This window comes from Argopecten irradians, chromosome 1 (assembly GCF_041381155.1).
Source record: "Argopecten irradians isolate NY chromosome 1, Ai_NY, whole genome shotgun sequence".
Classification (NCBI taxonomy): Eukaryota; Metazoa; Mollusca; class Bivalvia; order Pectinida; family Pectinidae; genus Argopecten; species Argopecten irradians.
The window spans coordinates 23305489-23332497 of NC_091134.1; the positions used below are offsets into that span (position 1 = coordinate 23305489).

General features: G+C 34.8%; 3 protein-coding genes across 3 annotated transcripts; 2 read left to right on the top strand and 1 right to left on the bottom strand.

The window, feature by feature from the left end:
- Positions 1–2182: 2182 nt before the first annotated feature.
- On the top strand, positions 2183–8267 carry LOC138321396 (small ribosomal subunit protein mS22-like). The gene is given in 8 exon segments (XM_069265063.1): positions 2183–2455; positions 2772–2903; positions 2905–2937; positions 4195–4338; positions 5093–5182; positions 5565–5710; positions 6205–6319; positions 8068–8267. Coding segments are annotated over 8 exon segments (1035 nt in total). The 5' UTR covers positions 2183–2197; the 3' UTR covers positions 8185–8267.
- Positions 8268–9029: 762 nt separating this feature from the next.
- Positions 9030–20876, bottom strand: LOC138321389 (NACHT and WD repeat domain-containing protein 2-like). The gene is made up of 10 exons (XM_069265053.1): positions 20814–20876; positions 20149–20380; positions 19101–19189; positions 18550–18666; positions 17860–18063; positions 17505–17634; positions 16677–16911; positions 16024–16183; positions 15553–15723; positions 9030–15145 (listed from the first exon to the last, which is right to left on the bottom strand). Exons 2-10 carry the CDS (start codon positions 20249–20251, stop codon positions 11342–11344), a joined length of 5013 nt encoding a protein of 1670 aa, XP_069121154.1. The 5' UTR covers positions 20252–20380; positions 20814–20876; the 3' UTR covers positions 9030–11341.
- A 26-nt stretch (positions 20877–20902) lies between these two features.
- LOC138321405 (trafficking protein particle complex subunit 4-like) lies at positions 20903–26406 on the top strand. Its single transcript, XM_069265077.1, has 5 exons — positions 20903–21119; positions 22717–22894; positions 23232–23335; positions 23763–23889; positions 25574–26406. The coding sequence occupies exons 1-5, from the start codon at positions 20945–20947 to the stop codon at positions 25644–25646; spliced, it is 657 nt and encodes a 218-aa protein (XP_069121178.1). The 5' UTR covers positions 20903–20944; the 3' UTR covers positions 25647–26406.
- Positions 26407–27009: the final 603 nt, after the last annotated feature.

Sequence of the window (27009 nt, forward strand, 5' to 3'; positions counted from 1 at the left end):
AAAGCCAGTGTACAAAATTAAATTAATAAAAAGATATTGGATGAAATATGATATTCCAATAATCTTGAAATAAATGTTTCAGTTAACTATACACTTGGTATTTAGATTATTTTTAATTTTAATATATAAAGCTTCATTAACAAATAAATTAAAATGCACTACCAGTTAAAACACATATCCCTATTGACTAGCATTGTTGTATAACTGTACGTATTTGTGTGATGAGTACAATGTATGTATGTAGAGAGGCTGCCACCTAAGTACAGCATGCTATAAATGGACCTCCTGGGGTTGGGATAAGGTACTACATGTATACAGGTGTTGTTAGCTATATAGTCTGTGATACACTTGACTGAACATATTGAAGGGTGCCCAAAGAAGGCCCCAGGCACCTGGCCCCACTCTGGCCAATGTTAGGTAATTTAGATTATCATACCCGTGTGGTTGATGGAACAGTATGAAGTCCAAGTGACCATGGCAACTGCAGTCCTAGCCTAGGGGTCTACCTTTCGAGCAGGCAAATTTAAGTGAACAATATACTACATGTATGGATCATACATTAATATATATATTGTTATCATATAACTCACGCGGTTTGTAAAAGAAGGTCAGAATATGATATTGTCAAATTATCAAGGTTTCTAGAATTGAAATAATTATGACAAATTCAGAATCTAATCAACAACTATGAATCTACAGTTTAAATGGGTAGAAGTTGGATTTATTTTGATTCTGTCTGTTTGATTTGTTATCAGACATGTGACCTACATTTTAGCGATCGGTCCTTTGAACAGTGTTGATGCTCACGAGCAGCCACATGCCCGATAATAAATTATTGCTTTCTTAAGCCAGTGCTTACAGGTTTCTCAATCGCTTGAGTGTAATAAAGTGTAATTTCTAATGCCGATTTTTAACGTCTATGGACGATTTCTCATTTCCCCAATGCTTTGCAACGCGCCAGGTTCCATGTAGCAAATGTATACGTATTATACAAACTATTTCGCGCACCTTGCCGTTTAGAAAACTATATTCCATACATACATAGTTAAACATTTTATGAAAAATTTAATTTGTTTATGTTTATATGTCCTTGCTTTTATTATGCCCATCAATATATTCTTTTTAATCAAAATAATTTGCCGATCAAAATATCTCTTTTTGGCGACGATTTGCTTATACTAAAAATCTTACTCCACGCAAGGTTCATCACTTTATGCGTACGAAAAAGAATTTCATCTTTAAACTACTTATCACTAGCTAAGAAAAATAGTTTTTACTGGGAACTATCCATTGATGAGACATAACCAGTATGTGGTTTTACCGTACGCAGTTAATTTGCAACGCAGTTAATTTGCTTTTATAAATTCTATAATTAACGTCCTTATTTATAAATTAAATTGTATGATAATATATATTGATACATTTTACTTTATATGTATCTATTCAAATAAACATTACAGTACGAATGATTTCCAGTAATTAACGGCAATTTTTATGTTGCAATAAATATTATGTTTCTGATCGCAATAACTATTTCTATCTGTCAAAGTCCATATAGACTGCAGAATCAATACATATTTTCTCATATTTCTGTGGCACATCATCTAGTCTGTCTGTGGTCTGGATGTAGTGGACATTTTACCTGGACACGATGTCCACCTGTAGTGGACACCGTGTTCACACGTAGTGCACTCCGTGTCTACCTGTAGTCTAAATCTTGTGCACTCCGTGTCTACCTGTAGTCTAAATCTTGTGCACTCCGTGTCTTCCTGTAGTCTAAACCTCGTGCACTCCGTGTCTACATGTAGTCTAAACCTCGTGCACTCCGTGTCCACTCGTAGTTCACACCGTGTGCACAATGTGTAACCTTTAGTCTACTACCAACTGTACATGATTATGTATTCTAATGTGAGAAACAAAACCATAGTGACCTACACTCTACATTTTTACTTGAAATGTAAATTGAAATTCACAATGTTAAACTCATTGAATTTCTCATATAGCTCAACAACCTTTGGCCTATGAGGACAGAGAGGTTGATTTGCTTTGAATAGTATACAGTACCCAATATACAGTTGTCCCTAAGATATTATCTTTTTCATTGCAAGATATTGCTTAAAATTATCACTGATCAATAATAAGGGGCTGTATAACTGCCTAAATTAATACATCTAGATCTCCTTTCCACAATAGAGAAATGGATGATTTATATTTATTTGTAGGTAACACTGGATCATCTGGTTCATCAAAGGCTGGATCTCCATCTGCCTCAAGCAATACACAGAAAACACCTGTATCTAAGCAAGACCCACTGCCCATATTTCTTCAGAGGAAAGTTCAGGAAATATTACTAAAGATATCTCGACTTAGTATGGACGATGTTGTCAGGGTCAGGAAAACAGATCGTCACCTTAAACCCAAATATGAATTAATGTCAGAGGTGGAACTGAAACAGGCAAGTAATAAAAGTGTATTTTAACAGCAACACAATATAACAAAGCAGCAAGCTGCATGTACATCGAATTCACCCTGAAATGTCAAAGCAGGCTGTTTTAGCCTTTGATTTAGCATACTCTTTAGAGGTTAAGGTAATGATGCATAGCAGTAGCATTAATCAAAGTGAATAAATACAGGAATTAATACTCTGTATCACTGAGACTGAATTCAAAATAGAAAAAAAAAATCTTCTAGAGATTAGTACAGGAATTTTGTACCAATTAATTATCACTTCCTAGATTTCCTAACATATTAATATTATTTCTTGTTTATAGATGGAAATGGAAGCAATGGAGAAGGCAATACAAATGCTGAAAATGCCACCATATATGAAAGCGAGAGATGGAAGCTCAAAGGTTTTATCACGGGACCCAGAGATAGCACCGGGACTAACATCAAAATGGATGTTTCACTGACATCTCCCAAGGAGTAGAAAATAGGGTAAACCACATCTAATGGATGATATTTAGGGCAATATCAGATTCTGATTCTTAATTAGCACTTTTGATTATTAGTTTGTAAATTTTCCAAGTCATAAAGATGGATGAGATTTTAACTAGAGAAAGTTAAACTTTACATTAACCAAATACTTCTACATAATTTTGCTGGTTGTAATGTGTAAGGACAAAGAATGGATAGCAGTTTTTTAGGCCTTACTGTCCTGTTAGCCTAACCGTTGACAAAATATATGATGTATTACTTCGGTATGTTGTTGACTGACAGATATTATCAACTGGTCGAGTGGTTCTGTCAATCGTCTTTAGGGGCGTAGTTTACATAGCCTACCTGACGCCAGGTGATAGAACAAGTGGGCGGAGTTTATATGACAATATTCTAGAGTTAGATAGGCAATATTATTGCGCCTGATAAGAAAAGCGTGTGTGAAAGATCTTATGCTAACAGGGTACTGACAGACGGTAAACTTCGTCGTAAAACAATTGATCTTCATTGTAAAGAATTATCTTTTCATTAAAATTAATGAAAAAAACTGGTGTGACAAAAGAATGTGTAAAGAATGTGACTGCACGGGGGACATTTGACCCCGTCATCTGTTCATCGGATACCAGGGTTTTATAAGTGAGATAAATCCTTGATCAGAACCCAAACAAAATTACTAACAAAGTCTTACAGTTTATAAAATATGAGAAAGTTAACGGTTCCATCAGCCAGAAGAGACACATAAATGAGAGATGACACGAAAAGTTATCCAGTCCATCCAGGCTGAAAACACCGCGTGACCGCATTTATTGCCAGAGCTATGGACTTCATTCCACAACAATTGCACTTTTTTTGAAGAAGTGTCTGTTGTAAAAACTGCAGGTATTAGAAAGTATTTACAAACCCTGCAGTTCTATATATATGAATATGTTGTACCCAATGAGTTCAGGATAGGTCTATCACACGTGGGTCACAAATATGACATGATATAAGCCATGCCCACCAACCAATCAACTCACGTCTAGCATTATTTCGTAACCCAGTATGCAGTAGGTATTGCGCAAGTTGCGCGCCGAGTATGTCATTGTCACCGTCAACGGTTATATTGTCACGACAGTAAAGATGCTACACCACTGACAAATGGTATTTTTTCACTACCAAAAACAGTTACTCAACTGACAACATTAAGTATTTTATAGAATTATTTTATAAGACTGTTGTTGGCCCTTTTCTTCATTTTAATATTTCATTTAATTCCAGGATAGAATTATAGTTGTTAGAGATACAGATGGTACACTGAGGACAGCTACTAATGAGGAACGAATTCGTGCTAATAATGTTTACTACCCAAAGGAAGGAGTATCAGCTGGCATCCCTAAAATGTTTGAAGAAGAGCATTTAGTAGTATGTATTATAAAGACTTCTTATGACATAAAAATTAACACACTTGATTTTATAATCAACGTAATTATGTGGGTAGTAGAGATGAAACAAACTTCATTTCTGCATAATGGCATTGACAAAGAAAACTGTTGATATAGCTATTCTGTATTGATTTGGTTTGATTAGTTTAACGTAAGTAATAGCCAGGTTTAGATGGCGGAGGAAAGCCAGAGTACCAGAGAAGCCACCAACTAGCGGTCAGTACTGGCAACTGGCCCACATGGGATTCAAACTCATGACCCAGGGGTTGAGTACTTTTGGTATTACATCAACACATCTTAACCCATGATGATAATAAATTGATACATGTATGCATATGTTTATTCTTATTATAGAAGCAAAATTCCTTAAGATGTTTTAGCAATTAAGTATTTTTTAGATCTAGATAGAAGCCTTTCTTAAAACTGTTATTATCAAAATTGTCATTTATCAGCCCATGAGCCTGCCAATAGTAGGAAACAGTTGATCGCTAAGATCATACTGCAGTCTCCCAAAATACAAGCATGTGGAACTGAGGGGACATGCACATTTATGTATACAGTAAAACATGGTTATAACTAACCTCTGGGGACTAACAAAGTCACGACTTCGTTGTTATACACAAGTTAAACACACCTTTTAGAAACTTTGATGGAGAATGAAAATTACTATGTTATAATCATTTTTTTTTTGTGTGTGTTCAAACATGTTTTACTGTATTTTGATTGTGTCGCAGCATCTGCTGAAGAACGGGCTGACCGATATTGTCTACATCCTCGACAGAGCATGCGTCCAGTTTGATCCAGACGATCCTAATTTTATCAGGGTAAGAAGGGTGTAAAATATTAATATTTGTACTACTACTATCTACTGCGTCAAATTATCATTTTTGTATAAAATAATAAGGATATTTCAATATCAGTTTGTTAATGATATATGAATGTAATGTTTGAGATTGCACTCCTTGTCCACAGGAAACTGTTCTCTTTCTGGATTTACATCAATGTTAAAAATTGTATAGTCTAATGATGTTTCTCATTCATCAATGTGTGAATACCGTCAGTTGTGGTCGTCACAGCTTTGATGTGTAACATACAGTGGGCTTCATACCTCATTTAATGTGCATTAGACATATATCTTATATATAGAAAGTAGTAATTTTGTATTACCATGGAAATGACATCATCATACTTTGTATTGACCCACAGGTTACACAGATGATATATGACCATGTACAAAAGAAAAAAATGTTTAATCAACTGGCATCAACTCGATTCTTTGGACCCATGTCTTTCTACTTCATTCTGAAAAAGAATATTAAAGATCTACTTGTGGACATGATTGAACATGATTTGTAAGTGTATTAGAATCATTTTTATGCATCTCTAAAATACCTAAAATAATAACACTTTCTGCAAAGTTAGAGGTTTATACTGGAATCAACTTATCTGTCTGTCTTCCATCTGTACATATGTCTGTATGTAGAAAAGTTTTATATGGACAATACCTCCTAAGCTGCTGGATCAATTTCAATTCACAGCAATTTTATTATCATATGTACATATGTAGATGTGCATGCAGGTTTTCTTCTACCGGGCTAGGGTAACTGCAGTTACCCAGATGGTAAATGCAATTACCCTAATCCGGTTCCCCCCTGTGAATATCTGCTTGAATGTTAAAAGAATTGACTCAAACATGGTGAATTCCTGCAATATATTTTTACTGTCTAGATCTTGCAATTTAATCTGGATCAACAATATATATACTAGTATTATTATAATAGTTCAATGATATTGAGTGAAGTTAAGCACATGCAGATTACCATACTCATTCATTATTTTTTTCCAGATTACTGGACGCCGTCAGCTTAATTCACCTGTACGACTTCATTCACAAACAGAGAAAAATACCCATACCACAGGACATATCAACAGACACAGAAGACCAGTTAAAGATTATAGAGGTCAGTAGTGAAATCTATCAACACGAGTATGATTATTGAATGGGACTAATTTATGTACCATATGATATCTGATAACATTTATACGGGACTATTGTTTCTATTTGTGAAAGAATTATGCTTAAAGATGATATTCCCCGCTAATGTCATAAGTGGGAAGATTGCAGAGTTGTGTTCCATCACAACCCAAAAACCACATGGGGTGTCATGCGGTACAGTTGAAAAAAACTCACAATCCGGACGGAAATGTCAAGGAACGGACTTCCGTAATGTTATTTATACTCACTAGACCGTGAATTCAGATTCTAAATCCTGAACTCCATTTTGGGAATAGAATGTAATTTTTACATTAATAATTCCCGCAATAATACGGACAATTTTCTGTCGCCATGTGCCGAGAAAATCCAAGGCCAACTAGAGTCATGTGTAAAATACACACTACCACTTGACACTGTGTGTGTTGTCATAATGACGGCTGCCAGGTCATAGCCACAGGCGTTTACCTGAACACCTTTGTCAGGGGTACATGCAGTCATATAATGGTTCATTGGTTTTCTATAGGAGATCAAACTTCAGTGTGGTAATTGACAATATCTTTTTAACCATACGCTTTGAAACATACCTTACTGGTTTCGCATGCAGAATATGTCGCTTTGAGCTTCGGGTAAAATTGCACACAATTGACGATGGCTTTTGGTTTTGCCTTTTAAAAAAGCAATACGTTTTTTTTTATATTCTTAATGTAATAATATGAAAAAATACTTATAAACATAATGAACAAAGTTTTTGATACAGTACACGTATATATTACATAAAAGCCTATCACCGACTACAAGGTCAAGGGGAGCAACTCGGACATGAAAATTTAATTGACTAAGAATACAGAACTCAGAAGTCCAGAAAATTAGTAATCCCGATGGTTTAGGCTGAAAACGAAGGTGTCTGGATTATCGAGGGTCCACTGTATAGGAATTAGTCCCATTCTTACTACAGTTAGTGTATAGAGCTTAAAAACTGCGGGTCGCATATTTTGCCATTTTGTCAACGAAATATATTGTCGGAATTTTAATTTTATGCTACACTATGCAATAATAGCATTTTTGCATAACAGTAGTAAAATTCAAAATATTTCACTTGTGTTTTTAAAACATGTTTAGATAACCATTAACAGTTGGCGATTCATCAGGGACGATTTATACACCATATTTCTCCTCATGACGATTTATCACCTTCCAGGTCTTAGGGGGAGGGTGTGGCCTCTTTATTTTATAAATAGACAGCTTTACTGAAGACACAAAAGACACAATATAATCGTGTTTATATGATATGTGTCTTATTAACACAAAAATACATATAAAATAACTTAGTTTGCTATTGGTGCGTGCTGCGCAATCAGTACTTAATTACATAACAGGCATAATGTCATGGATTTTTTTTAGGGTGCAATTAATTATTTGTAATATTTTTATCTTGAATTAAAATAAGAAGCTCAAACTTTTCAATAGTGGCAATGGGGTAAAGTAAGAAACTTTTGTAACTAAGAAAAATACTAATTTGTCTGCTCCTGTTTTTGAAAAATACTGTACAATTCATCGGCAGTGGAGCATCTTTCATTTGAAAAACATTATGTTAAAGCAGCCATTTTGTTGTGCATTCATTGAATTACATCATGGTGGGCTTATGCATGGTATAGCTAGGTCATATTGCACAATGTATGTGAAAAATTGTATGGATATTTCTCTACTTTTTAGAAATTCTGTGAGACTGACATTAAAGGACAACAAGCAGAAGACTTACGGAAAGTAATAACTTCATATCGACAAGCCCTGGTGGACGAGGCCAGTAGTGTCGGGGCTGTCGGTAACTAGTGATATGTAAAAACTGTGTGAGTGTGGAAAGTTCTAAGAGACTGTGAATATCATATGTATGGAATAAAGTAATTTGTAATTATTGCATTGGTTTAATTATTTCTTTCAATCATAGTGACAAGACAAGAGGAGAAGAAGGCTGTCCCTTTACGGCTAGCATCGACACCAATATGGAATTTTGAGACAGGTTTTGTAATTGGCAGTCATCTTGATTGTCATCAATTAAACAAAATTGAAAATAATGAATAAGCTATAAATTATTATAGAGGAAAAAATAATGTGGATAGTTTAATGGTGGTATGCTTTGAGTTGAAATCAGAAGAACAAGATATTACATTTACCTTGTCTATCTGACTAAGGCTAGTCCAACATTTAACTTTATTTTCACTTGCATAACCATTTAGAATTATGGCAGAAACATCATGATTTTTGGCATAAGTAATCACACAATATGGAACAGTAACTATAATCGTAATTATGTAGATTACTCTCAAAGTTGTTTTATTGACTAATCAGTAATGCCTATTGCAAAATTGATAAGTTTCAGTTCCAAAGTCATTATCTTGTGTTTTTACTTTTCTGGTGAAGTAGAAGCTTACCTTCCCATGAATTGAAATACTGGTAAATTTTATAAATACAGAAACATTGTGATACCAGCAATTACCAGTACAGACCAAAAACAACATAGCGAACAGGCAAGCCATCTTGGATATGGATAAGTGATTGTTGTAATTTCTCAAAAAAATACTGTCAGGACCTTTATCTCAAATTTCTTTTGACTAATTTGGTCTATTGATCTACCTGATCCATATCTGATTCACAAAAAAAAAACCATCAACACGATATTGTATAAACTTCATTTATGTACCAATTATCTTGTACAGATAGTTTTCTAATTGAGAATGTACATTCACATGCATATATCTACAGAGGTAAAATATTTTAAAGCAGTTGATGTATAGCCTTAATAAGAGTAAAGTAAAGTAAAACAGACCGATGGGCCATTAATTTTGATATCTGATCCAAGTTTCATCGATATCCATTCCTGTTCACTCAATCACCAGGAAAGAAAGTAACTAGAGACATTGCATGGTGTACAGTACCCGGTATGCATGGTCCTTGTTACAATAAAGTGTAAAACTACATTGAGCAGAATGATGTATCACAGATAATTCTAAAATGTCACAATGCAAAAAAACTCATATACTCATAAAACATATCACAGCCAATTGTCAGACTAGGCATACTGCCGTCAATTTCAATATAATATATATGGCATTGATTTGGTATAAAGATTAAACTCAAGATGTAGAATGCTATGTATAAGCACATGGACCTGACACAAATATATATACTATAATATATACATATAAATAGTGTTGCTTAAAATTTGTGCTAGGTCCCTGTGTGTAAATGTACATGGAAAAAACAATTTAGTTTGAATTAATAACTTTTCAAAGGATTTTACAGGACTGTTTTCAATGAGTACTGCTCAAATTGTAAAATTGTTTCTTCAATATACTACACAGTACAGTGCAATTTACTCCTTTTTTTTTAACTATTTTCTTTGACTCTGATGATATCTCATTGTTCATCAATGTGTTATATAAAACATGCGAAAAGTAATGGAAATGTGAATTGTGATCAATATGGGAAAAAAATTTTCCTCCATTTCATACAAATATCTTCAGCAATAGAGGTACCGTAGATATCAATGTTGTTTGATTATGCTCTTTTACTCTTTTTTTTACTATTTTCTTTGACTCTGATAATATCTGATTGTTCATCAATGTGTTATATAAAATATGCAAAAAGTTATGGAAATGTGAATTGTGATCAATATGGAAAAAAAAATTCCTCCATTTCATACAAATATCTTCAGCAATAGAGGTAGATATCAATGTTGTTTGATTATGCAAAAGTCAATGTGAAATACAGTCTGCAAGGCAGAGACATGTAAAATATTCATGATTAAGCGCCATCGAAAGTTATATAAATACAAGACTTTATATTTGTAGAGTTAATGCTCTTTTAAGTATAAAGTTAAAAAAGAGTCTGCCCATATAACCAAGGCAGACTTAAATGATATCACTTCCAAACAAAAACAAGTAAAATCATGTGTAAAACATGTACTATAAATATAATTCATAAAATAGTTTTACATAAGTAGATTAATATACAAAGTAATTGCTAACGGGAAAAATTCACATCATTTTAAAACATGAAACAATCTAAATCTTGCAAACATTTTAAAACAGGACAGAGACAATGACTAGATGTAGTTTACTATATAATATCTATACCAATATCTCCTCCAACTTTACTAGCCAAGGGTATTTAGTACAATACAGTTGTTAGGAAGAGAATCATACTAAATACCCTTGGCTAGCGAAGTTGAATCTCCTCTAAAATATGAAATTATATACATGTAGGTCTAAGAATTAAATACAATGTAATTCAATTATAAATGCTAGCTACTACCAGAGATTAAATACAATGTAATTCAATTATAAATGCTAGCTACTACCAGAGATTTAGATAGTATATAACTATAGTAGTTCTTTCATATCTAAATCTTTGCTGCTACTACTAGGTATGCTATGCCTCAGTTCAAACTAACTACACATACACAATATACATGTATTTATAATAATGATTTCTAGTAAAGATATTGACATTTCCCAGCTTACAATGTCTAAATTCAATTGAAACTATGTTGTCCTGGTTCCCAAGCTAGAAATGCAAGGTTACAGTATACACATGTTTACCGACGTGTATATAACCCATTGTTATAAGCATAAAATGACAAATGTGTGTATCAGAACAATTAATTTAACTTGATTAATGATATATTGACTAGTCTAGGTAGTTGTGTTACTACTTGCATTAATGCTGATTTATCAAAGTTACTTCCCTTCACAACTATCCATCAACTGGGAGCTTCACAAAATAGTATATTGACGCCTTCTGTCCCTAAGATTTCTTTATTACCTGGTATTTTACTCATTACAAAACAGTACACACATGACAATGACCAACTTCTATCTCTAAGATTTCTTAATTGCCTGGCATTTTACTCTGTACAAAAAAGTACACACATGACGATGACCCCCTTCTGTTCGTAAGATTTCTCTATTGCATTTATGGCATTTTACTCTTACAGAATAGTACATGACTTTGACGCCTTCTGACCCTGGGGTTTCTTCTTTGCCTGGTATTTGACCACCTTTGTTTTCTGACTATGAATTTTATGCCTGGACAAGAATCCAGACACAAAGTTACTTTGCTCGTTGTTGTCATCAAAAAGCTGCAGCAACATGAGGCGACCATCTTCACAGGCGATCAGTAAGAGGTTGTGTTGTGTGATTGTCAGGGACAGAGGGATGCTATGGATCGGGCATACACTTGTGGTACTACCTGTGTTTGTGTCCCCGATCATCAACAGACATGCGTAGACATTTAGCCATACAGCAACTTGACCGTCTGCGCTTAACTTTGGGCTTGCTTGATTGCTCGGCTTTTTTGGATAGTCTCCATCTGGATCATATTGAAACTCAAATGTCATTTTCTCAAGGTTATATAAATTTCTCTGTCGGTCTATTCCAAAGCGTCCATTCTTGCATGTAAACAGTCTAGTTGGTGAACATACATTTCCCTTTCTCTTCACCTTGCCATCCCTTGTGTTAAGGACAATCAGTGACTTAGTGTCAGATCCTTCTTCACACTGTTGAAGTAGAACTAAATCCTTCTCCCTCACAAGACTCTGCGTACATGTAGACACAACTCTGGGGAAGGTAAACCGTTTTTCACCCGTTTCAATATTGTAAACCACCAGGTTTGACAATTCAACCTCCCCAGGTGAGATTGATTCAGAAATGATGATATTGTCAGTGGTATGGTCAAAGAACATGAACATGTCTCCAGCTAAGGCAGTTCCTATCTCTACTGTGCGGATATGTTTAGAGTCAGGAATGGTCCAGAAGCTCACCTGAGCTTGCCCTGAATCATTGACATAAACGACAATTTTGTTGTCGGCGAGAACGTAATGTTTCACTAGGAGACTTGACAGAGGAACAGCACTGCGTAGTTGTCCAGTTTCCGTGCTCCATACCTTGAGAACATTCTCTGAGCTGTATTCCCTCAGGACACAATGTTGCCCATCTGGTGTAATAACTGGCTGCATCACCTCATAGTCTTTTGAAATGTAGAACTTGATACAACCACCAAGAATATCAAAAACGGCCACCTCATTTGACATGTTTCCTCTCATAACAGCAACATGACCAGTCTCAGCCACATCTATATAACGTGGGGTAGTTTTGACGGTCAGCGGTTCAAAAGTCACCTGTTTAGAGACTAGTGACGACACCTTCCACACTGTCAACACATTATTTCGTTTGTGTGTTGTGACCAGAAATTCTCCATTTTCAGACATTACTGCCACTGTTGTTTTTGACCGACTTATCTCCGTGGATTTTGATACTTTACTTGTCTCTGTATCCCAGACGATAAGATGACCTTCGTATGCAGAAACGAAGAACTTTTTGTCAGGTGTCATGTGACCTTCAAAAGCCCGAACGTTGTGGTCTGGTTTCACATCGTTCGGTATCAAAAATACATTTTTTTCCCGATTTGACTTGTAATGATGAATCACAAATCCCTGATTTGTTGTCAGAATCATGTTTTCTTTATCCAATGAGAATTTTGCATCAGTAATATTGAGGGTCGTCTGTATCTTGTGGGAGATTTTTCTTTCACCAAGAAGATTTCCAAATCTTTTGTCATTGGTATCAAGACAAATAACATTGAAGTTCAAAGAATCTTTGAAAATGACAACCGCCTCTGTACCTGAGGGAACTGGAATTATTTTCATAGGTACTTGGGGCATCTCTACTTCAGCAAGATATTCTCCAGAAACTGCATCAAACAGTTTGTACTTCAGCGTCTGCTTCTCGTGAAACAGGATTCGACCTTGGTGCCGGAGTAAAACCATGTCGTCTGCCACTACATCAAAATGGGACACCAGCTTTCCTGTCTGTCTGTCAAACAAATCTGCAGAATGGCCAATATACAAGCATAGGATTCTTGTTTCGGTCAAGAGAAATGAGAGACTGTCTGTAAAGCCAACACCTGGATATGCCTTCTCCATCTCAACACTGTTGACGATATTGCCAGTCGACATATTCACCAATACTACATGGTTCTGCTGCTTCTGATAGCTTGAGTAAAACATGGCGAGGTTCTGTTCTGGAGAGATTGTCATGATGTTAAGCTTAACAATGTCTGGTGCAAGTAACTTGATTTGCTGTTCTATTTCTCCAGTAGTTAGGTCCCACATCACCAAAACATTGTTCTCAGCCAGAGCAATGAGATGAGATGAGTCACTCGAAATCGCAACAAGGGAGGATCCAAAAGGGATTCCTTGATGCTCAATCTTGAACAGAAGAGCTTCCTTTGGAGTGCTGTAGCAAGTTTGGTATGGTAATGTTGTCTTTTCTGATCGTATCCTGTCTAGGCATTCTTCAACAAGAAATTTCTCTACACTGTTTTTAGCATCTGCCAAAAGTGGTAAAAGATGTCCAGAAATTTCCATAGCAAGAGTTTTGGGGTATTTTGCGAGGGTTGATTGTGCTGTCTTCAGAACTCGCTGAAGGATCCCATCTTTATCATGCTTTGACAAAAGGAAGTCAGACAAGAGTTGTTGAACTGATGTGGCTGTTAACTTTGCTAAAAGCCAATCATAATTGTATAAGCAGATGCTTCTCAGTTCAGAATTTCTGTCTGCATTGGTGAGATGAAATGGAAGCTTGTTGAGTTTTCGAAGGTTGAATCTTTTCTTCTCTACACCATCCTCTGTAAAAAGGAAGCTGATTGGTTGGTCTGCGACTTTTCTTTCTGCTTCACTGTTTGGTGAAGAAAGACCTAACTTCTTGCACTGGGAATCACTGTATTTGAATGGTTTTGGTTTGCCATGCCAAGTTCCAAGAAAGTAGTCTGCCAGTAAGGAATGGACTTCTGTGCTGAACGATGAATCAGCAAGATATCTTTTTTCTGCAGCTTCATAAAATTGTCTATGATACCAAAAGAACACACGTGTGTCATCTACCTCTTTGTCAACCAAATAACTGGCGATGTCATGCCGAACCCTTACCCAGAGAACTGGTGGAATTCTTCTAAATGGTGGCACATGGTATTGAAACACATTTGTCAGCAGAATGTCGTCAAGCGATAACACATCCTCAAGTTCCGCTTCACTGATTCCAGACTGAGATGCAGTGATATAGGCCAGGGTTCGACTCACAAATATCTTTCCATGTTTTATCTCCAGCCTCAGAAGCAGGGAGTTGATAATATCTTGTACAGTGTAGGAGAGTGTTTCCATGGTAACCTGCGTATAAGACTTCCAAGTCATAACATCTTCAAACACTAACTTAACGTACAGAGGTAAACTGCACTTCTCGAAAGCTTCCTGAACATAGTCAAACTGTTCGTCGCTCAGAGTTCTGTTCCTGGACAGAAGCCATGTTTTCAGAATTTTTGTACTCAAATCCTCACCAAGAATTTTCACCACGATGAAACTGCCAGGCAAAAATAACGACTTGAGTGAATTTATTATGTCATTCGACTCTGTATAAGTTGATGTCACTATTCGTACATTCTTCCCCAGTTTTTTCGGTAACCATCTGAGTTTGTGTGCACTAAAATCAGAACTCAACTGGTCCAATGAGTCTAGTAATATCACTAATGGTTTGGACGAGTGTTTCTCATACTTTTCTATGAGTGATTGAAAGAACACAAGAAGTTTGTCAAATTCTGATGGAATGCTGTTGAGGTCACCTTCAATGTTGGTCAAGATCTGAGTGACAAGACTCTTTAACAGTCGCCACAGATTACTGCTAGCAGGAGAGGTACCAAGGAAACGTAACACTACAATGGCGTCCTTCTTGTATGTAAATGGAACCTGCAAAATAGAAATTTTGGTTATGATCTATGAATAGTACAAACAATATTTATTCATTATTCAACAACCGATATTTGTTGATTACAAAACTTCACTGTGTAACATGTAAATCTTGATCCCCCTCCCTCTCTTTTTCAAACATGAAGCTTAATTGCAAAGTTTTCTTTGGCTTTGAATGACATACATGTATTCATAAGGCCAGACAGCATACCTGATATAGACACCATGACAGATATCTCGTGTATGCCTGAGTTTCCTCTAACCTTGAAACTAGACTGAGATATTATGACAAATATTTATCTGGTGTAGATGTAGACCTGAGGTTTTGTCTGGTCTTGATACCAGACCAGGTTCTGACAACACAAGAGGACACGATGATATCTCCCCGCTACTACTGTGTGTAGTACCTGTCTAGCCACCTCAGCTATGATAGAGGTTTTCCCACACCCAGATGGTCCATACACTGTCAGCGGTTCATCAGACTTCCCATTAAGATAGGATGACACTTGTTCCAGGATGTCCTCTCGACCATGGAACATTGAACACCTTTCTTTAGCCATGGTCAGGTGTTGTAAAACCTGCAGAGAAATTGAGATGAAACAAAGATGCTTTATTCTGGTGAGTCTGTATCATTTTGAACCCCCATATGAATGCAACCAATCATATATTTAATATGAGTGACATCTATTTCCTAGTTTTTATACAAATACAGCCAAAATGATGCCTCTTAAGTTTCAATCAACTGTAAAATTTTAAATTCTCACCTCATAGGAACACTGCCAAGATATAAAAAAAAAATCAATTACTGGTAAAGTTTGTACTTCAAGATTTCATGCCCCTCTGTATGTATGTATGCTGTAAAGCCTTTATCTTGTTACCTCTATGTACAAATCATCATGGGCCAATCTGAGTTCTTCCTGCACAGCTTTGTCTATGAGCTGTTTGACTCCTGTGTAGAATGTGTCGCCAAACTCATGTAGATATTGTCTGTGCTCCTCTTTACTTATTCCCCCTTGTTCACTCCATTTCACTGTCTTCCTAAATCACAACAAAACCACACAAAGTGATTGAATTAAACTTTTCAAATTATTATATTCTTTCATTTCTCAGACTTCAATAAGTAGCTTCAATTTTGTCTATGGAGTTGTGTTGTTATTTTTCATCAAACATTTTTGTGGAAAGAGATATAATCACATACAATATGTAAAGTTGATTAATCAATAACATATTTATATAATTTTACCTTAAATAATAGTAATTGAGGATAAATAGCATAAACTTTCATCTCAGGAGTTGAATTACCGGTACCAACCATTTTTTATTATTAAGGGGAGATAACCACATTATTTATACTGGTACATAATTTTAATATTCAGGGTAAGTTTACCTGTAATTATTTTATAACTATAACTGAGCCTAAAATGATTGGAGTCATTTCCTAAAAGCTTGAATATCGCATCATTGTAAAGACAATGACAAGTCACTGACTTATAAATAAATAACATGCACAACAAAATTCATAATGACTAACTTTGATATGTTGGAATTCTCCATTTTATCTAGCACTTGATTATCTCTCAAGTTGGTGAGAATTTCCTGGGCCTCTTCATCAATTTTCTCCTGGTTCACCATGTCAATGAAGCGCCAAGCTTTGTTATGATTCAGATGACGTTTAATGTCGTCGATGATTCTGATAAAGCACAGACAATGGTTCCTTGGTTTTGCTGCTGTCTTTAATATCCCCTGTAGTACCTCCTCCTCTGTCACTATAGTACATTGTATGTCATATAAAGATAGTGTGTTATCAGAAAAAGTTGTACTTAAAACCAAAAGCGTTTGGAAACAATAATAGAAATTCAACTTTATTAGAATCATGTAGTAAGTATGCACTATTGGTACCAAATTAAGGTTTCATACCTCAGCATTGATCCTAAAATTATTTTTCAAAGTATTCCTCTCAGATGACCCTAAACTCGAAAATCTGATGAGGACATAAAGTTAAAAATATGGGAAATGGATGACATTCAATGTTTAATTATTTTTCCATTTAAATTTGAACATCTTCATTTGACCCTGTCATAAATAATACACAAATTCAGCACCTTAGCCCATTTTATGGAAAATTTTCAATACTTGAAACCAAAGTTTATCCTTGTAAGTAACAAAGCGTAATTCCACAAGCTCATCTTAGCTTGGCTGGTGAGTTGATAAATAAAAAGGTTGTACTATATAGTTGTTCTAGCTCATATTATCGACACAATATTTTCATTATTCCTTTCTATAAGTCTTGTTTATGTGTAGCAAAAACGTTACGATAATTATTGCATAATTCTTAGCTACAATAAAAGACAATTCTTACCTGACATGAAATATTTATGCTTTTCTTCTGCACTTATTTTTCCGTTGTCACAGCAATGTTGACTTGCTGTTTTCAGTAATTGCCTCAAGTTATGTTGCACAACATTCCACTCGTTGATTGCATCATTAGTCTGAAAATTATAAAATACAGAAAACTTCCATGACTAATGAACAAAGTGATGATTGGCTGTTGAACAGTCATAAAAATAGAAGAAAAAAAAACAAGATCAACCAATCAAATCAGTTTTTGATGGAGTTGATTGGGTCATTGTGTGATTTGACCTCTGTTATTTATCATGGAGCTGATTGGCTCACCTTGTTCCTGTACTCTGTTATAATAGAGCTGATTGGCTCACCTTGTTCTTGTACTCTGTTATAATGGAGCTGATTGGCTGTAGAATGTGTACAGGTGGTATACAGTTTGTGTCCTGTTTGTACCAGACCTCTAGCAGACTGTGGTCCTGACCCAGGGCCTGCAATGCCTGCACAATGTCGTCAAACTCTTTACTAGGGATGGAAGATTGGAGGTGATGGAATCCATGTTTCTGATTCAAAAATGTCTGCACAAAGAAAAAGCAAATCAATTACACTAACTATTATTGTAATGGTACAAACTAGTACTGTTTGTCTTCAGCAATTGAAGTTTATTCTAAAACTCTGAAAACACTGCAGTTTCACTCAAAAGTATTTTGTTGATTCTGGCTACATTCAACATCAGAAAGATGAACTCAATCAACTTGATTGCTTGTATATGTGAAATAATTTACCATAGTCCAACAAATATATGCATATTTAGATATTTAAAAAAAATGAAAATCAATTCTCTGTATATTTTCTTGATGTCTCTCTCTACAAATTTTGCAAGTAACTTAATAAGAATACAATTCAATTAAACAACAATATGAGTACCTGGTAAACAGTGATATGAGCAAATACATGGTACATGGTTTCAATATAATACGGAACAATATACAAACACTCATCCAGATATATATAATCATTACATGTATTGAAGAAGTACTTGAATAATTCAATGGTATCCTTACCACAAAATTAGGTCCAGTAGAAAGCCTTTGACAGTTCTGAATTTCCTGAAGACATAGAGAAGTAGTCAGATGGTCATCAGCTGCATCATCAGGAACTCCCCAACGCATGTCAACCACCTTGATCATTAAATATTTCCAAAAGATTGAACATCTCTCACGTATGTATCAAAAACAGAGATATTGATAATAAAATAAATGAGGATGTATTAAATTAGTAATGTAAATCAATGCATGTCCACCACCTTGATCATTAAGCGTTTCTAGTAAAATTAACATCTCTCACGCAGGTAGCAAAACAGAGCTAATCAAACAAAGTAAACGAGGATGCGAAAATTACCAAATTAAGTAATGTAAATGATTAATGCAAATAACATCAAGAGGAAAGGTCAAGTTTTAAACAAATATCAATTTAAACTTCTGCATCACTTTCATTTTACCCATTAAGATATCTTTATAACCATAAAATTAGAACTGCCAAGGTTTCTTGAAGAAATATTCATATAGTAATATGATATCAGAGAGCATATCTAAAATATTCATTTTCCCTTTACCTGATACTCCAATCCATATTTTTTTCTACAGTAGGATGTCAGTTTGGGATGAACCTCTTCCATCAATAAATTTCTCTCCTCTCTTGTGTCTAAATTTATTTGTGGATACAAAAAAAAATTATTGATTCTAATGAGTTATTTTATTTCATCCAAGATATTTCAGATGTTTAATAAAAACTGTTATTATTCCAACAGAAACAGTATCTTTAAATAAGTCAGTTATTTTATTTCATCCAAAGTATTTCAGATGCTTTGTAAAAACCTTATTATTAAATCACATATCAGTGGCATAGGAAGATGAAACTCAATATTTTGTAAATTATTACATATAATCCTTGTACACATCTATAGACAGTGGGGTCGCTAACAGAAAATTAATGAATATACAAATTAGCGTGCGACCTGGAAAAATATTACGAATTAGAATGGCTGAGATGAGTTTTACAATGTATTTTGATAAATTTGCAAACGCCAAAGGCGCGAGATTTTGTTATTTGGGGGGTCCCGGAGTCTCCCCTGGGAAAAAATATTACGATTTAGAATGGACGAGATGAGTTTTACAATGTATTTTGATGATTTTTAAGCATTCTTAACACAGTAACTTTTCAATTTAAAGTAACATGCATTTAGAAATGATAATTGTGAATGTTGTCATACCATTATGCAACCCTGCTCGATCTGAAGATACCTGAATCACACCATCGTTGTGTAACTCAAAATAATATTGAATTAATTGTCTTGCTAAGACATGTAAAAAATTAATCTATTATGAGAAATTTTTTGAAATAGTTTAATCCCTTGATGGACATTTTTCTATCTAGTTCGTTTGTTTTGAATTTTCATAATTAAAGGTTTGAACATTACGTGCTTCAACGTTTTAGGAAACGCGCCGCACAGTGGAAAATCTTCTAAAATGAAGTGCGAAAAATGTGCAGGAGGATCATTTTTTCTTTCAAATGTGCATTTTTAGAACATTTCACTTGGCGAAAAGGGGAGGGGGGGGCTTCCTATGCCCCTGCATATCTTTTATAACTGACATTATCTTTACCTGTAAATGTGGAACTGATGAAGATCCTCACAACCCTGGAGCTGCGGTAGGGAAGATCTAGCAACGATCCACGGAGGACAGCTTTTACTCGTTTGTCATCCATTTTATGTGTATTGCCGTTTTTATATTGTATTTGCAAAATCCATTGTTTATTCTCAGATTCCTCCCAAAGTAAATAGCACTGCTATTACATCTTGATTTATATTTCCATCTGTGTCATTTCACCAGCAACCTTTTAAAATTAAAATAAACGTACTTTTGAATGATCCCATTATTTACGTTTAAACATTACTAGATTTTGCCTACATTGTTTATTATCTTTATTTTGCACTTTGCTTTCACTTATCAGAACCAAGCACAGATTTCCTTGACACTTCACTTGACATTGAACTGTATTAAAATCACAGTGTTACATTTCGTTATTTTATTATTTTTGTATATTTTTTAAGTTGTTTTTAGTCTGCTATCTTTGTAAACAATATATGCATTATATGGGTCTAAAAGTAGAAAGAGTGTCTGACCAGTTCAATAGTGAACAAAAATAAACTGAAGCAAAATTTTCTATCAGTTGAAGTCATTTTGAATAAATGTTAGAAACAGCCTAAATATCGATTTATATACAGTTCGTGCTTTGTTCGTTAAACATGCAAAAACGAACACCTTACTCTGTTTCTTCTCAACATTGATAGAGGTACCTCCATTGCTAAGGTAAACACGGTTGAATTTTCGTACCTTCCAGACCTGAAGAGTTCTACTCTGCTATGAGTTATCTCCCCTACTAGCGAGCAATGGAGTGATGGCGATCTACAGTGTTTACATCATTAACAAAGCAGGGGGGTTAATATACCAATATGACCACTCTGGTGCCAGACCCGAAGTGGAGAAGACTTTTAGTTATCCTCTTGAACTGGTATTAAAAGTTCATGACGAGAAACTTGTCGTGGCATTTGGAGAAAGGGATGGTATCAAAGGTGGGCGTGCCAACATTTTGTTACAGCAGCTGATTCTCTATCTTTATCCTTAGGTATTAAACTCGTCTGACAATACACGTTAATATATATAATATTATATTGACATGTATTGTCAGACGAGTTTAATACCTATGGCTTTATCCTCCGACAATAATCAAGTACATACAAGGATAGGACATAATTACTGTATATCTTATTTGGTATTTCGTGTTCAACTTATGCTTTCCGTTGATTTTCAGTGCAATATGTTAAAATAAATGATTAATTTTAATTTTGGTATGCTTTCAAATTACGTTATGTGCATGTACTTGAAGACAAAGACTACATTGAGAATCTGAATGATTAATGAATATTGGAAAACATAAATGATTCATATACATTATATTATATAGTAAATTATCATTTCTATAGTCTATATCATCTATTACCTGGTAGATTCATCACTTTGATAATCACATATTATATATATTTATATAATTAGGCTGTTGAAAAGAAGCTGACTCTTCAACTTGATGATAATTAATCAGGGTTGTAATTGTTTTGGTTTAGTTTACCGAACCAAAGCAGATACCACCCTTATATTCTGTCTGATTTTACAACTTTCTTTTTGACAAGCAATATATCTCTTAACACTGAACAGGAAGGAGATTGAATGTATGATGTTTTAGCCCATGATACTCTGTCTAACATATATCTGTCAAAATGGCTAATTCAGAGAATCTCAGGCTGATAAGATTCCAAATTGATGTCAGATACATGTTTCAATTCTGCATCCTTGATTGAAATATGATATCTGTTTCTTTTCAATTGTAATCATGTAATCATGTAATTAAAACACCAATTTAAGTCCTTATGACTTCTGGAGTCGTATCCTTGTATATGATCAAATAATCGATCAGGTAGCACTATAACAAGTAGTAGAGAATTTGGAGGGTTCATTGTGCCAGTGCTGGTTAAGGCGTGATTTAAAGGAGTTCACAGACTTTGCAGACACTACATTTTCTGGCAAATTGTTCCAAATATCTACAATTCTGCTGTTAAATCGATGTTTGGTTACTTCTAGTCTGGATACTGGCTTCACGATCTTTTTAGAGTGACCTATTGTGAAGGTGATTGGAGAGATTATAAACAATTGATCTTTGTCGACTTTATCGATGTTGTTGATAATCTTAAAAATTTGGATGAGATGGGAACGTTTTCTCCTATATTCAAGGCTTTGTAATCCTAAGGATCTCAGTTGCTGTTCGTAGGATAAGTTGGTTAATCCATTTAATCTTTTGGTCGCTCTCCTCTGGACATTCTCGATCACAAATTTATCCTTAAGTTACATAGGGTTCCAAATGCAGGATGCATATTCTATATTAGGCCTAATTAGGGACTTGTACAAGTTAAGGAACATTGTTGTATCGATGTAGGTAAAGGATTTGAAGATCAGAACAGTTAATCTGTTAGCTTGTCCATGCCTTACAAGCTACAACAATAAATGCTATGTTCGTTAAACATGCAAAAACAAGCTCCTTACTCTGTTTTTTCTCAACATTGCTAGAGGTACAACAAAAGCAGAATTAAGATAATACATTTCTGTATTTGTTTATAGTTGGTCACACCCTACTATCAGTGAATGGCGTCCCAGCAGAGGGGCGGTTTTTGAAGAGTGATGGAAAAGATATAATGGATATCATTGCTGCAGAAGAAAATTACCCAATCAACCTCAAGTTTGGACGAACAAAACTGACTACAAATGAGAGAATTATGTTGGCCAGTATGTTTCACTCGTAAGTATGAATAAAATCTGTTGTACACTATCTATTCACATGGATGCTGTGTATTCAAGACCAAAATGGGGCAGTTGCCAATGTTTATTACATTTTTATTTTCAAATAATTAACCTTTGCAGGTGCCCTGATCGAGTGCTAAATTACTAATTATAAAATAATGGCAAAGTCTAGTATAATATTCATATAATATACATTAAAGATATTCATATAATAAAATTATAAGTCTTCATTTTGTATTTGATATACATAGTAAGTCTTTAGTTTGTATTTCTTTCCATTATTGTTCTATCTTTACTAATACCATATATGGATCAATATTCAATATTCGTTGTAGACTCTTTGCTATTGGATCTCAACTGTCCCCGGAGCCAAGGAGCTCTGGTATAGAAGTCCTGGAGACAGACACTTTTAAACTCCATTGCTTCCAGACCATGACAGGTATTTATTTTAAAAAGTTTTTACATGTGAAAGCCATGGTCACATCAAAACTGCATAGTGGAATAGTTTTTAGGGATGGCATATCTAGCTATTTCATGGACCAATGAAAAGTGGTCATCAACATTTTCCTTTGAACTAATGAATATAAGTATTAACATATATTTATGAAAAATAATCAGTGCTTACATGCAACTGTGTCATCAAAATTGCAATTTTGAAGTACATGTTTTTGATTTTTAGAAATTATTAATATATACACGGATCTGTTATGGGCATAGAGTTACCTTGTCAAAGCAAAAAAATATTGTAAAAGGAAGACTACCAACTTTGCCATAATTATTAAACAATGAAGGAAGAGTCTAGACTAGGCCTCATATCCTGTGTGTCTTCTCTGTAGATGATACAACTAACACTAAATCTCTTTCAGGTATAAAGTTTATTATCCTGGCTGACCCGCGACAGATGGCAGTTGATGTGTTGCTGAAGAAGTTGTATGAAGTTTACTCAGACTTTGCACTTAAGAACCCATTCTACTCATTGGACATGCCAATCAGGTGACTACACATTTTACCCCCATATAATGTATATAGTGTCCCATCCCGTCCTGTATGGAGGTGGATACATTGATGCCTGGCACTACATTACTGGTACCATATTTGACCCTATAAATAGCACCCAGGGTGTTTAAAAAATTGAAAAACCAAGGGACGATTTAAAGGACCAAATTTGGACTAATATTTCACAGTGTACAGAATATGCCATTAATCAAGGAAACAAATAAAAAAAAACAAGAAATTTTTTCTTGGTTTTTATAGTGTCAGTCTGATTTTAGGTCAATTTAACTGAAATTGAGGCCTCAAAATGAGGGGGGTTGCTTATTGGGTCAAATACGATGCATTGTATGTGATGTCTTATAAAAAGTTAAAATGTCATACCACAAAAGCATTCAATTTGAAACATCAGAAAAACTTAGGTGTTTTATTGCTTGCGTATGTTCAATACTTCAGTTAGGTTGAATTGTAATTTCATGTAAATATGTAAATCAAAGTTCTACTCATTTCTTCCTATTTCTGATATGTTCACTTTGTTGATAAAGTACAGTACAGGTGCCTGTGATATAACTGATAAAGTACAGTACAGGTGCCTGTGATATAACTGATAAAGTAAAGTACAGGTGCCTGTGATATAACTGATCAAGTAAAGTACAGGTGCCTGTGATATAACTGATAAAGTAAAGTACAGGTGCCTGTGATATAACTGATAAAGTAAAGTACAGGTGCCTGTGATATAACTGATAAAGTAAAGTACAGGTGCCTGTGATATAACTGATAAAGTAAAGTACAGGTGCCTGTGATATAACTGATAAAGTAAAGTACAGGTGCCTGTGATATAACTGATAAAGTACAGTACAGGTGCCTGTGATATAACTGATCGAGTACAGTACAGGTGCCTGTGATATAACTGATAAAGTAAAGTACAGGTGCCTGTGATATAACTGATAAAGTAAAGTACAGGTGCCTGTGATATAACTGATAAAGTAAAGTACAGGTGCCTGTGATATAACTGATAAAGTAAAGTACAGGTGCCTGTGATATAACTGATGATATAACTGATAAAGTAAAGTACAGGTGCCTGTGATATAACTGATAAAGTAAAGTACAGGTGCCTGTGATATAACTGATAAAGTAAAGTACAGGTGCCTGTGATATAACTGATAAAGTAAAGTACAGGTGCCTGTGATATAACTGATAAAGTAAAGTACAGGTGCCTGTGATATAACTGATAAAGTAAAGTACAGGTGCCTGTGATATAACTGATAAAGTAAAGTACAGGTGCCTGTGATATAACTGATAAAGTAAAGTACAGGTGCCTGTGATATAACTGATGATATAACTGATAAAGTAAAGTACAGGTGCCTGTGATATAACTGATAAAGTAAAGTACAGGTGCCTGTGATATAACTGATAAAGTAAAGTACAGGTGCCTGTGATATAACTGATAAAGTAAAGTACAGGTGCCTGTGATATAACTGATAAAGTAAAGTACAGGTGCCTGTGATATAACTAATAAAGTAAAATACAGGTGCCTGTGATATAACTGATAAAGTAAAATACAGGTGCCTGTGATATAACTGATAAAGTAAAGTACAGGTGCCTGTGATATAACTGATAAAGTAAAGTACAGGTGCCTGTGATATAACTGTAGACAACATTAATAATTGGTTTTTTTCTTTTCCAGATGTGACTTGTTTGACACGAATCTCCAGCAGGCTATAGAGCAAGCAGAGAGACTGGGCATCAGTAATATATGATCTGTGTAGATGGTAGTCGCTCATTATCATCAACCAGATTCGTGCAACTCCACACATTCAAAATACAAGGGATTCATTCCACTACATCTTTCTTGTATCATTAGTGTCACAGAAAGAGGAGTCTGGAGAAAGAATGAGAGAAAAAGGAAGGAAAAAATAGATAGTTAGAATGTGTTAAAAGAAAGACTGATAGAAAAAGGAAGAGATGAAAGAAAGAAATTGAAGTGAAGAAAGGACAGAAAGATGAATGACAGAGTGAAAAGAAGAGGAAAGAAGAGGAAAGAATGATGAAGAGAGATGAATGGATGAAATAGAGAAAATAGAGATATATTTGGTAATTGTATAGATAAGGCATATTTATGTACATGTCTGTTCAATTAATTTCTTTTGTTGTAAAAAATGTCATGGTTTATTAAGTTATCACATTTTCTTGATTATCTTGACAATAATATATGGTTTCCCAATTCACTAAAATATGGTTTGCATGGGGTTTAGCAACTTCACTAGCCAAGGGTTGTTTGGAAGAGTATCGTACTGAATACCCTTGGCTAGCAAAGATGGGGTTTTAGTAAATTTTCTTATGATATTTAATGCAAACAATCACCTGGTAATAAGACTATAAATATACACATGGTAATGTTACTAAGTTGTGTGATGAAATCTAGTGCTATCTTCTAATGCAATGTTTGGAAAAAATACATTTGTGTTGGGTGGTATTAATTGTGAAAAATAAAAGTGGTAATAAAATACTGTAAAATATTGTGTTTATTATGTCCTTATTTGGGAAAATAATCAACCAATGTTCAACATCTCGACCCTCTTTGCAGTCCTGGTTGAGTGCAATAAAGGGAAGTAACTGATAGATCCAAATGTCTGTCTCGAGAATAATACCACTTCTCCCCAAACATGTCGAGGTAATTCAGGCACATGACATTGAGAATCTAAATAGTGCCATGCTTAGATGTTATATCATGTGAGTAACAGTCCACTAGCCCAGTTTCCAAAATATATGACAACTTTTTGGTAACCTAAAATTTAAGATCCAGTTGAACTTATAACAGAGTCAGAAGAGATAACAAAATAATCTTTATGAATAGCATGTAACTTCCAAGAATATTTTAGTCCTATCCGACTGTGCCAGCGGAAGCACAAACTCCTGGCAGTGACACCATGCTGGGCAGATCGAAAGGTCTCAGACGTATGACGCTGTGCAGTGAAAGCCAAAAGAGACCATTTATGTAAGAAGCAAGAACTGAAGAACTATAGCGTATAATTGCTAGGGCTAAGCGAGACTAAGACAAGATGGTTACAGAAATAGAACAGATAATACTTTCATATAGAGAGATGTATTCGGGACACTGAG